The sequence below is a fragment of the Felis catus genome, chromosome B2 (assembly GCF_018350175.1).
Source record: "Felis catus isolate Fca126 chromosome B2, F.catus_Fca126_mat1.0, whole genome shotgun sequence".
NCBI lineage: Eukaryota > Metazoa > Chordata > Mammalia > Carnivora > Felidae > Felis > Felis catus.
In genome coordinates, this window is record NC_058372.1 from 129,629,832 (window position 1) to 129,643,505 (window position 13,674).

General features: G+C 42.0%; 1 protein-coding gene and 1 non-coding gene across 2 annotated transcripts; one reads left to right on the plus strand and one right to left on the minus strand.

Annotated features, from left to right (window-relative positions):
* Positions 1-2,814: 2,814 nt before the first annotated feature.
* LOC109499941 (splicing factor, proline- and glutamine-rich-like) lies at positions 2,815-7,577 on the minus strand. Its single transcript, XM_045058665.1, has 4 exons — positions 7,518-7,577; positions 6,267-6,522; positions 5,756-6,084; positions 2,815-5,338 (listed from the first exon to the last, which is right to left on the minus strand). Exons 1-4 carry the CDS (start codon positions 7,575-7,577, stop codon positions 5,024-5,026), a joined length of 960 nt encoding a protein of 319 aa, XP_044914600.1. The 3' UTR covers positions 2,815-5,023.
* Positions 6,054-6,135, plus strand: TRNAL-UAA. The gene has a single exon. It is a non-coding gene; the product is annotated as a tRNA-Leu (tRNA).
* Positions 7,578-13,674: the final 6,097 nt, after the last annotated feature.

Below are 13,674 nucleotides of genomic sequence, written 5' to 3' on the forward strand. Positions count from 1 at the left end.
AGGATGTGTTTAGAAGTAACCTGGAGGGGCGCCTGAGTGGCTCAGTCAGTTAAGCATTTGACTCGGTTTTGGCTCTGGCCATACCTCATGGTTCATGAGATCAAGCCCCATGTTGGGCTCTGTGCTGAGTGTGCAGCTTGGGATTCTCCCTCTCTCTGCCCCTCCCCCACACTGTCTTTCAAAATAAATTAATAAACTTAAAAAAAAAGAAGAAGTAACCTGGACGTTGAAGCATTCAACTGATGTCGAAATAAAAGGGTGTTAGCATGATGCTAGGAAGTGAGAGATTTCTGGTAAAGTCAAAGTAAAGATTCTATTAAGGACGACACCCCTTAGGAGAAGGCAGCTGTAGGTTTCCACACAATTAATTTATACACCTTTTTAAATACAGGAATACAGCAAGTACACCCTCAGGAGAACGACTTACTTAAGAGAAAGAGGTAGATGATAAGAAATCAAGCCGACGGTGGGGAATCAATTGAGGAAGCGACTTCCAGGGAAAACCGTGGAGCCCTTCATCCATCCCACACATACTGTGTGAGCCTTCAGGGATGCTTTGGCAGAAACCCTACTGTGATAAAGGAGACTCTAAAACCCTAGCATGCCTCAGATTACCCGATTCAGGTGTGCATTCAAGGAGAAGTTGGGGTGAGGCTCCAGAATTTGCATTTCCAACAAGTTCCCAGGTGGTTCTGACTCTCTGAGAACCACTGGCTTATATTTAAAGACATGTTAATTTTCTTGTATAAGAAGCGGATTTCTGGTTGGCTGTGGCTCATAAGGTCTTTAAGGGCAAGGTCGCTTTCTAATTTGTCCCTCTGACATCTTTGGGCATTAGCTGCTTATCCCTAGGCTTGTCTCCTCATGGTCACAGAGTGGCTACCACAGCTCCAATAATTTCACCTTCACACCATCTCATTGAAGGCACAGAGGCAAAGGGAAGAAATAGCACAAGTTTTCACTTCCCAACCTTCGTGTTTTTTTATCCAGAAAGAGCATCTTTTTCAGAACTCCCAAGCAACTTTTCTTATCTCTCACTGGCCAGAACTGGATCACTTACCCACTCTCCCCCTCACCCTGTTCCAGATTCATTCTTGGTGTAATGGATGACAAATAATAATTTGACAAATAATAATTGACAAATAGTAATTTGTCCCCTGGGATGGGGGCAATGTCTACCTTGCCTGAATTCAAAATGGGAATGGCTGTTCAAAAAGTAACAAATATTGACTACCATACCCCAGGAGCCTACCTCCGGCCAATCACACTGCTAGATATTTTGCATATGTTAATTCACTGAATTCTCACATTTCTTGAAGTAGACATTATTATTCTCATTTTACAGGTGAGGAAACTAAGACTTGATGAGGTTAAGTATTTTGCCTACATAGCTAAGAAAAAATTAGAATTTGAACTAGGTCTATTGATTCCACAGTCTAAGCAGTACCTTTACGTTATGATGTCCTGCCAACTCTTGTTTTATCTAAGACTCAGATAAATTGTTGCTGTCATGACAACACTTGCTTATGGACAAAAAAAAAAAAGCTATTTTTTTAAAAATGTTTTATTTGTTTTTGAGACAGAGAGAGACAGAGCATGAACAGGGGAGGGGCAGAGAGAGAGAGGGAGACACAGAATCCGAAGCAGGCTCCAGGCTCTGAGCTGTCAGCACAGAGCCCGACGTGGGGCTCGAACTCACGGACCGCGAGATCGTGACCTGAGCCGAAGTCGGAAGCTCAACCGACTGAGCCCCCCAGGCGCCCCCCCCCAAAAAGCTATTTTATATTCTGCTTACTATATAGAATATATGTGTACTATATTTCATGAGATTTGAGGCAAAATTTTAAATGTATGAGTACTTAGAAAATCCTGGGGACACCTGGGTAGCTCAGTTGGTTAAGTGTCTGACTTCAGTTCAGGTCATGGTCTCAGGGCTCCTGAGTTCAAGCCCTGCATCGGGCTCCTGTGTTGACACCTCAGAGCCTGGAACCTTCTTCAGATTCTGTATCTCCCTCTCTCTCTGCCCCTCCTCCGCTCCCACTCTGTCTCTCTGTCTCTCTGTCTCTCTGTCTCTCTGTCTCTCTCTCAAAAATAAATAAACATTAAAAAAAAAAAACAGAAAATCTTGTCACCAAGAATAATCTATTCCTAAAAACACACCTTAGTTTTCATTATAATAAACAAGATCAGACAGGGTGAGAAGGATGCTTTTAAAGTCTAATTTGGAACTTCCCAAATTTTGTACACTCATGTTTGCAGGTAAGTCTAACTTATACTTACTCATTTCACTTTACAATTATATGTGCGGTGGGAAGGGAGGAGTTATGTGGAGCCACGGAGGAGAATAAGGCAGATAAAAGCAGCATGGGAAAGGCAGGAGAGAGACAGAAAATGGCTTAGCATCGTCAAGGGACAAGGGGTGCCAACTTAGTATGACTGGGATTTCAAAGGTTGTGGAAAGGGGTTTTAACTTTAACTTTTACAATGTGAGTCTGTTTTAGGCATGATATCTTCATTCTGAAAAGAGAAATAGAAAGAGAGAAGAGTAGAAGCCACCCATCAGGACTCTGGGGAAAAGGGAAAGTAAATGGGTGCCCTTGGCAAGTACGGGTGATCCCATGCAAGAGGTTAAGAACAAATGGGAAAAGGAACTCCAACTGCAGTGTTTGCATAGGGGTCAGCAAGATTATTCTTTTACAATATCTATGTAAAAACAAAATATATGCTCATGAATACGTCATCAAAGCCAGAAAAACTAACTTTGGGTAGCCTATTAGTCATCTGTACCTGCATAAAAATAACATAAAACGTAGCTGCTGAAAGCAATAAATATTTATTATCTTACATAGTTTCCGAGGGTCAGGAAATGAGGGCTTGGCTGGTGGTTCTGGTTCAGGGTCTCTCATAAAGTTGTAGTCAAGATGTTGGCAGGACTGCAGTTATCGCAAGGTTCGACTGGGTGGGGGTATCCATTTCCAAGCTCACTCCTGTGGGACTTCAGTACCTTGCTGGCTGCTGCCTTTCCAAGGGCGGCTCATGACACGACAGCTGGTTTCCTCCAAAGGGACTGATCCAAGAGAAAGAAACCAAGACAACGGCAGCAGTGACTTTTGATGACCTAGTCTCTGAGGTTGCATATAAAACCTCTTCTGTTTTATTCTATTTGTTAGAAATGAGTCGGTAGATTCAGCCCACACTGAAAGGGAAGGGACTTAAGCTCCATCTCTTGAAGGGAGGAGTGTCGAAACATTTGTGAACATTATTTTTGAATCATCAAGAAACACGTAAAGAATATCATGGCATAAATAAACACACGCACAGTGAAACATTTGCCCATAAGAAGTATGTCAAATGCAATTTCCTGAACATGAAGCCACTTCAGTGTTGCACTTGCTCTATAATATTGTCACTTGCTCTCTAATATTCAGTTATTACAGACATCACTGCACAGTGCTTTTCACATTTTGTTCCAACGCTCAAGTGAGTATTTGTCATGCCTTGCAGATGCCAGCATCTTTTGAACACCCTTCTCATGTTTGGGGAATTTCCTCCATTTTAAGGTTTGCTTCCTAAGGTAGAAGCTAGAACTTTCCTTCTTAACCTCCCTTGTGGCTAGGATTTGGGGAATGTAACTTGTCCTCTACCCAGAGAGCCCCGTGTAGGATGTCAATTTGGCAAAGGGGCAGCACAGCCCAGAATCTAGTTTCCAGTAAGGGGGTAGGAAAGGACTTCAATGATGGACTCACACCTTGGGCTCCTCATCTCGGGATTCTGCTTTCTTGTGTTGGCTTTATTCCCAGACAGCCTATCTCTGTGTAGTGCTCCTAGTGCTCCATAACGGTATTCCAGTTTATTAGTCTCAGGCTTTTTATTAACTATTTATTAACTATTAACTATTAATTATTAACTATTAACTATTCATTAAAAGAAAAAAGCCCCACACTTAAACAGTAACATTTTTATTCTGCCCATAGATTTTGTGAGTCAGAAATTGGGAAAGGATACAGTAGGGATAGCTTGTTCCTGCTCCGTGATCTCAGTGCTTAGCTGGGAAGATTCAATGGCGAGGTCTCTTGATGGTTAGGTGCTGGAATCAACTGAAGGCTCGCTCGCTTCTATTTGCAGCAATTAATATTGACCGTTGGTTGGGGCTGTTGGCTGGAAAAACCACATGTGGCTACTTGGGCTTTGTCACAGTATGGCGGCTGGGTTCCCAGAGCAAGCATCGTAAGAGAACAAGGTGAATGACCTCAGAAGTCACGTAGCATCTGTCTGCCACAGACACAAGGCTTCCCTGATTTAGCGAGGAAGAACACAGACTCCATGTATTGATGGTACGGGTGTCAAAATCACAGTGGAGGAAGATAAAGTAACACGTGGGATGGGAGGTACTGTCGTGGTCCTCTTTGGAAAAATACCGTGTGTCCCACTGCAGACTGAAATTTTCTCTTCTCCAATAGCTCTGAGTGATCTGTAACTCTGACTAGACTAACTTGTGTTCCAGGCCCATCCTTAAACAGTGGCCACAGAAATTTAATACAGTCTTGAGGCTGCAGAAGAGGCACTGCTAAGGGGTACCCTGTAATGAAAACAGTTCAGAAGGGTTTTATACTAGAGGCCATTGGGAGGCTAAGTCTGGGGTTGAATGAAAATATCATTCAGATAGTATACTGCCACGTTCCAGAAGATCGTGGAGGACTTGATGGCTAGATTGGTGGTAAGAAATCTCTGTAATGGCCTTGAGGTGCAGGCTGTAAGTCTAGGAGGCCTCTTACATTGGAGTGAGTTTGTAACTGGGCCTCTCAACTTGAAAATGGTGATATAAACGCTTGCCATATAGAGTTGTTTTTATTTTTTGTTTTAAATCAAACTAGATAATATATGTAAAGAGCTTAGAGCAATGCCAAGGGTTATGTGGCAAAGTGCGGAGGGGGCAGTTCCACCAGTCGTTACCCTCAGGGCCTCTCAGGGGCAGTCAGTGTTCTCGACTGGGACTCAGAGGCTGGGGGAGAGCCTCCCCAGGTCACGGCAATGTCCTCGGGGGGCTCACAGGAATTCCAGGAGGTAGCAGGACAATGCGTTTCTCACAATGTGACCTAGCCGGTGAAGAGCCAGTCGGTGAGGTCCCACACAGGTGAGTCTGCGCAGTCTCCAGGCTGATAGAAGTTCTCGGGCAAAGAGTGCCGCCTGCACCGCCGGAGCAAGGGCGTGGCTGCCTGACCGTCCTCGGCTCCCAGGCTCCCGAGCCGTGGCTCTGTGGTAGTTTCGAGGTCGTGGGGTGGCGCGGGGAATGCAATGGCCGTCCTGGTAAAGGAAGTGAGAGGACAAGCCGAATCTCCTGTGCACAGAACGAAGGGAGAGCAGTGAACAGTGAAGAAAACGCAAACTTCCAAGCGCACGGGTGGGTCGTGGGAACAGACGGAGGGCCCTCAGAGGTGCAGCGGCCGTGGTGTCGGCAGCCAGCGGGGAGGGCCACTTGTGCCACGCTCCCCGCCCGTGGTACAGACACAAATTTCTACAAAACTTCCTTCCTGTGTGACTTGTTAAGAAGAAACGCGGCCCACAAGCACAGGGGTCCGAGAACTCTGCTGCTGCCCGTGCAACTCATTCCTTGACGTTTATTCACTTTGGAATAAAATGAACGAAACCCCACCCTGTGGGCTCCGTCCCTGCCGCGCCAGGCCCCCGCGCCTCCAAACTGTGCTCCTGGGAAACCAGAAGTTTACTAGTGTGTTTGTTTCCCGCGCCCGCGCACCTCGAAACCGAAAGCACCACTGGCTGGGCCCGAGTCCTGCTCGGAGCTACCAGCCGAGCGTCCCCGCCGCCAGCGCGCCGAACTCGGATGCAGTTGCCTTCCCTGCCGCGCCGGGCCGGGGGCAACAGTGAGCTGCGGCGGCGGCGGGAAACCGAGGCCCTGGCGGGGAGGTCGCTCCAGCTCGGGGTGGGAAAACCGGGAAAACAGCGGCAAAGTCTCCTCAGAAACGCTTCCGGGAGGGTTCGAGGACGGTGGAATACGGCTTGTAGGAAGAGTGAAATGCAGACCGTTCGCCTGTACCAGGATGGCCGAGTGGTTAAGGCGTTGGACTTAAGATCCAATGGACAATGTCCGCGTGGGTTCGAACCCCACTCCTGGTAGATGTTTGCTTTTACGGTTTTTTTAACTTAAAAATTTTATTTCTTTTTAAAGTATACATTTCACTGAGCACACCACGCCTGGGGCCCAAGAATTCTGTCTTCTGGCTGGGAGAGACGCACCCTTCTCCCACCTCCCTCCGACTCGCATAACGCTCGGCGTCGCTTCCCGCGGGCGGAAGACGACTTGGCGCGCGGGGTGGGCGGGGGCGGGGGCTGGAGGGCGTCTCCCCGGCCGGGGCTGCGCGGCGTCAGAGGCTCGCGGGGCCGAGGCGGGGTCGGGACTCGGAACTCGGGACTCGGCTGCCGAGCGGGCCCCGCTTCCCCGCTGCGGAGCCGGGGCCGGCCGGGCGGGGCGGGCGCCTCCGACGGGAGGGCACAGTTAGCCCCCTCCGCCGAAAAGTCAAGGCTAAACCACCTTTTTCCGTTTCGCCAAAATGAATTGTGTGCGCGCTATTCTTCCATTAGATCCTTGAAGGCGGAGACAGTGGGCACCCGGCTCTAAAATGGACTCTAGCTTGCATCCGGCTTAGAATTTTAAAATACCAATGGCATGGTCTCGTTGTTTTCTTCCTTCCTTTTTTTCTTTTTTTCAAGACTTTTTAAAATAATCTCAAACCTAGATTTAAAGTAAATTAAAGTAGATTAAAGTAATCTAAAACCTAGAGGAAAAAGTTGCAACTACAGTGCAAAGAACACTTAAAAAAAAAATCATTGGTTAGTAAGATACCGACTAGATGCTCCAATACAACCATTAAAATAAGGAAACTAATATTGATAATTTACTACATCTAGTCCCTGAACCTCTTTCAGTCACCACTTGGCGTGTATAGTAAATTCTCCTGTTCAGAGCAATGTACTGAATTTACTTGTCACACCTCCTTAGGCTTCTTGAATCTGTAACAATTTCGCAGTGTCTCCCGACTGCCATGATCTTGACACTTGGGAAGATGACAGGCCAGTCACTGTGGAGAATGTCCCTTTGTCAGCTTGGGTTTGTCGGATTAGATTCAGGTTGTGCTTCTGGAGCAAGAGTATGGCAGAAGTGACGCGGTGTTCACACTCCATCGGGGGGGAGTGATTTTGATGTGTCCTGTTAACTGAACTTAATTCGCTTGATTAAGCCTCTCTGCCAACTTTCACCACTATAAATTCACTCTTTCCCCCTTTGTAATTAATATATATTTGGGGGAAATGTTTTGAAGCTACAAAAATATCCTCTTACTCATCAAACTTTCCATTTGATTCAGTTATTTCTGGAATCATAAGTAATGTAAGTATGCACTTATGGTGCATACTATTTTAATAAATGGTTGCAATCCATTCTATATTTGTTCAATGATCAGTGTCCCAGATTTGGCCAGTGGAAATCCATCAGAGCTGACCTTTAACATGTCTCCATCATTCTTTAGCACTTCCATCCTTCCTGGTCCAAGATATTCCATGCTTACCTTCTATTTTCTGTGACCCAGCCCCAGAGTCAGCCCTTTTCAAAAGATCCCTGATTCCCTTTTCCCAGGAGAAAAGTCATTAGAAACCAAGATCTTAGTGCTAGACAAGCTCATTGTTTTGATGTGTTACTGTTCCCAGGCCCTCTGAGTGGACAGAATTAGGAAGTATGTGTGTATACACATCTATATTTGTCTCTTTACAGCCAGGAGTTTATACTAATACCTCCAATTCTGATGCAACATTACAGATTTTGTTTTAGTTTTTCTATCCATATTTGTAATTCCCTAAACTTGCGACCTGCCAAAGTAATTTTTACCTTGCTTGAGCCTATCAACAGCTTTAGAATTGAATTGTTCAAGAAGGGAAGGAAAGAGGTAAAGAAAGAGTGTCTAAGTAGTTTAGAAATGAGCATCCTGCCAGCATCTGAGAACTGGCTATAAACCAGTCACTGTTAGACACCTGGGATGTGCAGATAAATAACTCAGCATCTGTCTCAAGGAGCTCAGTTAGTGAGAGAGAGATTTTAATGAATCATGCTTATAATGAGAAAACATGAATTATGTCCTAGATGCTAAAGGAGCAGTGTGGGAAGCCCTAACTCTTTACCAGAAGAGTCAGCTTTAGTTGGGAACTGAAGGAAGAGAAGTAGGGCTCTGGGAGGGGAAGGAGAGAGGTGCAGGTGGGGTAAGCCATCTTGAGACCATGCTAAGTATGGTCTCTGCAGTCCACTGAAGGATTCGAAACAAGAAGCAACCTGATGAGTGTTGCCTTTGGAAGTATCTCTATCAACATGGAAACTCTTGGTCCATCTATATAGGTTTGGGAGAGGGGGGCATATTGAATTGGAAGGAAATATTTTTGGGTGAAAATTATTTAATTCAGTCAATAGCCAGGTCAGCTGAACTCAGTCTACCTCTTTCTTCCACCATAAAGGCCAAGCAAGAGATAAACTATATTGATTTGAAACTTTTCCAGCCTGAACATAAGGACCTGTGCTTATTTAAGTGCTTGTATTACTATGTTCAAGCACAAATATAGAACAGTACTGGCAAGAATAGGCAAAAAGCAGTGTGGAGTTTACTTTGTTTCTTTAAAACTATATTGTGAATCAGGCTTCTAGTTTGTGTTAAGCAGTTACTGTGCATTAGCTGAGATGGTAAAAAACTCGTGAATATTCTTCTATGAGACTGCTGAGATTCTGCCAGATTACTCTGAGATGCCACAAAGATGGATGAAAGGATGTTGAAAGACTGCTGGTCTAGAAACAAGAGAATCTATCAGATAGATCCTAGTGCACTGCACAAGTTTTCTACTGATTAGTTGTATGGCCTACTTAGCCATAATCTTCACATGCCAATTTAGATGGAATCTTTTGCTTTACTATTTTCTTCTCTACAAAATGTTTTATCACTGGTTTTCTCTGATTAGCAGGATTCTCTAACTGAATTTAAAATTTTGTTTTAATGTTGATTTATTTATTTTGAGAGGGTGGGGAGGAGCTGTGGGAAAGGGAGAAAGAGAATCCCAAGCAGGATCCGTGCTGAGCACAGAGCCGGACTCGGGGCTCAATCTCAGGAAACGTGAGATCATGACATGAGCCGAAATCATCAGACACCTAACCACCTGAGCCACCCAGGCGCCCCACTAACTGAATTTTGATTTAATGCAGCAAACATTGAGAATGCGATTCAATTTATAAAAGTTCAAATCGTGTGGTGACTCAGTAGAAAGAATCGGGGCTTTGGGGTAAGACAGGTTTGCCAATTTTCTTGGGGTACTAGTCTCCCTTTTCTCATTCAAAATTGGGAAGATAATATTTACCCCCACTGGGTAGTTGTAAGGCTGAATTAACTATAATAATGCCTTATTAATTATAATAATCATAATAAGTATTATTAATAATATTACTAATGTTAGTTAATATTGTTCTCATAATATTGCCTTCTCACAAAAGTAGGTGTTTCAAATCTCTCAGTTGTCTTCCCTTTTCTGAAGCCATCCACTGTGGGAGGTACAGAAGAACTACATTGTGCAAGTTGGAAGGAGTCTTACCTTGCATGTAAAGACCACTTTACAATTTTTCAAAAACACTTCTACATTCACAATCTCCTTTGACAGACAAGATCATACAAGACTCATTGTACCTAGGTGGTAGATACAATTATACACCAGCTTCTTCAACACATGTAAAAAAGTAATGTTCTCTTTCACTCAAAATTACACATATAGAGCCAGAGAACATCAGTAGCTCTTAAAAATTGAAATCCTGTCTTACAATGTAGCAGAATCTTTACTTTCCTTTGAAACATAGACTTGTTATATTAGACTCTTTTTTTTTTAATTCTTAAAAGATTTTGAATTGAAATTTGAACAATTTGTAGGTTTACCACCACTAAGCCTAGACTGATTTTCCGATAATTATTTTAATAATGAGAAATTAAGTCATTACTTAATTTGGGTTATAAATTAAGGGTATGGATTTGTAAGCATTCTCTTTATTGGTTTGAACTAGTTGTAACTTATTCAAAACTGATTATTTCCTTTTGGGCTTAACACAGAACTCTGGAAGACTGTTGCCAATATATTTAAACAGTGACACCTACTGGTTAATTTGAGGCACATTTATGTGTTAAATTCTGTCTGCCTTATAGGGACTATAAAATTCTGATAAATTGTTGTTCATAGTCACTGTGTTTAGGAGCACATTAAGGCTATGTCTAATCCAGCCAGTATTCTGACTTTCTTTTTTCTCTTTCAATCATTGATAATAAATCTTCCACTGAAAAGATTCGTGAATCACTGACACAATTTGCATGAGCCATTCATTATTTTCATTGTGTGAATATGGCCTTTATCTCATCATATCCATCATATTTAGTTCAATATAATATTTATTTTCAAACTCAGAAACTATGAAGTTGAAGTGGAATAAAGATTTGGGTTAGCCACTAACTTTAAAACACAGAAGTCATGCCCAATTTGAGAAATCCTGAAGAAGAAGCTTTCTTTGTCCTTAGTACCAAGTTGGAATTTGGAGATCTTGATTATTCCTTTTGTGTCACATTTTGCTTTTAGATACAATTGCAGCTAATTAATGAACAAGTTGAATGCACATTTGCTAATTGTTCGGGTGAGATAAATGACAATGCCTTGAATTTTCATGAGTCTGTTCCGTTACAAAGATGCCATGTAAGAGTCAGAGAACATAATTCCAAGTTCTCTGTATCTTTGCTACTGCTGGATAGAAGGCCATTATGACCCACTTGGTCCATTTGTGAACTACCTGGTTTCATTTTCATCTAAATAGATTTTGATGTCTCTGAACCACTTATCGGAATGCTGAGCAGAGAGGCAGTGATTGTACCGGATCGTTACTGAAGCACAAACTGTGCCTAACAGTGTAGCTCTAGCACGTTGGATGCACTATATAAATGCCCATGGAAGAAACAACCAACCTTGAAACCCGCAGGAGTATATTTCACTGTTCATCTATTAATTGTACACATGTTAACTCTCAGGATATGTGTTTTATTTTTTTAAACTAATTAATTAATTAATTAATTTTTAAATTTGCATCCAAGTTAGTTAGCATACCATACAACAATGATTTCAGGAGTAGATTCCTTCATGCCCCTTACCCATTTAGCCCATCTTCCCTCCCACAACCCCCCCCACCCAAGCAACCCTTTGTTTGTTCTCTGTATTTAAGAATCTTTTATGTTTGTTCCCCTCCCTGTTTTTATATTATTTTTGCTTCCCTTCCCTTATGTTCATCTGTTTTGTATCTTAAATTCCTCATGAGTGAAGTCATATATTTGTCTTTCTCTGACTAATTTCACTTAGCATAATACCCTCTAGTTCCATCCATGTAGTTGCAAATGGCAAGATTTCATTCTTTTGATGTGTGTGTGTGTATATATATATATATATATATATATACACACATATATATATATACACATATATGTATATATACATATATATACACACATACATACATGACTGTATACACACACACACACACACATGACAGCTTCTTTATCCATTCATCAGTCAATGAACATTTGGGCTCTTTCCATACTTTAACTATTGTTGATAGTGCTGCTATAAACATGGGGGTGCATGTGCCCCTTTGAAACAGCACACCTGTATAGGATATGTGTTTTAAAATGTACCCAGGATTTGTTTTAATCAAGTATGGTTAGACACACAGGAATGACTGACATAAAGGAATGACTGACATAAAGGAATAATTTTTGATACTCACAAATTCCTAGAAACAAGAGTCACGGCCTGCCGTATAGGTAGGTCAAGAAGCAGAAGAAACAAGGGAAAGCATGGGCAAAAACCTTTATTGTGGTTTTCACAGGAAGGCATTCATGAGGCAGGGTAAGCAGGCTTAGGATTGGCTAGTTTGAATAATTTGAGCAGGCTCTGAAGTTGTAGGAGCTATTCTGAGTTATACAAGGTCTCTAGGAATTAGCTAACCCTGGGAGAGGTAGTTCCTCCATGATCAGCAAGGTCCCAGGTGCCAAAATGTCAGAAATAACAGAAAATAGGAAAATACAGTTAATTTAGTATGGGTTCGGGGATTCTCACATCTCCTTTCTTCTCGTTCTCCTTCTTTTGCAACTGGGGTCAATCTTATCTGATTAGAAGAATCAGGACCCAGAAGCCCAAAGAGGCAAACACGTAAGTAGTTTTTGAGTCATTTCCATCCAAGTGTGGCTTTACAACATACTTGTGCAAATCATATCTCAAATTTATCTTTGGGTTTATGTTGTCTTTTCAGCCATCTTATTCATGGCTCTAGTATAGTAAGACTCATAGTTACTGAAAAAGGTAGCTTTTTAAATTCCACTGAAAAGAGGAATCATTAAGTTGAATATCTGTCTCAGTTCTACAATCTACTTTGTACATACACATAGAAGTATGTGTATTTGTGAAATACACAGCACAGGTCTAAGAGGCAACACAGAGGCAACTCAGAACTGTGAATAGAAGTCAGCCAGTCCAAATCTCAATCCCAGCTCCAACCCTGATTAGCAATGTGACTTTGGAGTGGTTATTTAGCTTCTCCAAGTCTTTTGTTTTCTCATCTATAAAATGGGGGTGATAATAGAAATACCTATCAAATGATGGCCTGTGAGAGTTATATGTACTGTTGACAAAGTGCTTAGAGATTGCCTGGCATTTGGATGATTGATAGATTAAACTATTGCTATACTTTAGTGATTCTTGCAAAGTGTGCTTATGGATTGACTACAAGACTAGTTTTGCTACAACGGTAAAAGTTGTTCATGGAATTGATTCTGTTAGATATACATTGTATTTGCCATAGCAATTGTAGCCAAGTAAGATCATTAGCAAATGATACAACTTTTAAAAGACATGAAATTTGGGAGAGGGGCATAGAGGCATAGATTGCATTTTTCAGATTTGTTCATTAAACTTTTTTTCCTTTTAAAAGTCTTTAAATGCCTAGCTTTCCATCATCAGTAATCTTTTCTTAAACAAAATGAGTAGATCCTTGAATAATTTTTATGTTCAAAAAATAGCACTGAGTTCTGAACTCTAACTTTTCAAATTCACGATAAGTGAGCTTATTGTTTTCTCCTGGGTGTTACACCCACTGGGTTAGTCACAAACAGCTATATTAAGGATGTTGTTCACATTTTTTAAACGCTAGCCTTCTGGCCCACCCAGTCCTGCTTCAATTTTAAATGCAACCTGACTTAACTTTTTTTTTTTTTTTTTAATTTCACATAAAGAAAAAATAAAGACTCCTATTACTTGGAAGATGTTTAGAACAATACATAATGCCATACTTTTAAGTGTGGCAAAGTGCTTCATACCGTGTAGATGGGCCTTGGAGTCTGTGATTTATGTGGAAGGGTCCTTTTACTATGACTCAGTGCAATGCCTAATTCTATTAGTGCACTACAAAGAACAACATGTAGAAAGATACATGGAACCAAAATGAAATTTTAAAGTGGCCTAATGAGTTGAAATGACCTCAGTTATATGCTAATTGAATCGATTAGGCAACTTCTTGAATGCTGATTTTATTCTCCTTTGAGGAGTCCTCAG

What these genes read in the sequence shown, in the direction of transcription:
- LOC109499941 (XM_045058665.1), bottom strand. Translation starts at nt 7,577, where the DNA reads ATGGAATATCTTGGACCAGGAAGGATGGAAGTGCTAAAGAATGATGGA. An exon ending in ATGATGGAGACATGTTAAAG is followed by an intron (nt 6,523 to 7,517) that starts GTCAGCTCTGAT and finishes TTTTCGGCGGAG; the next exon opens with GGGGCTAACTGTGCCCTCCC. An exon ending in GTTATGCGAGTCGGAGGGAG is followed by an intron (nt 6,085 to 6,266) that starts GTGGGAGAAGGG and finishes TTGGATCTTAAG; the next exon opens with TCCAACGCCTTAACCACTCG.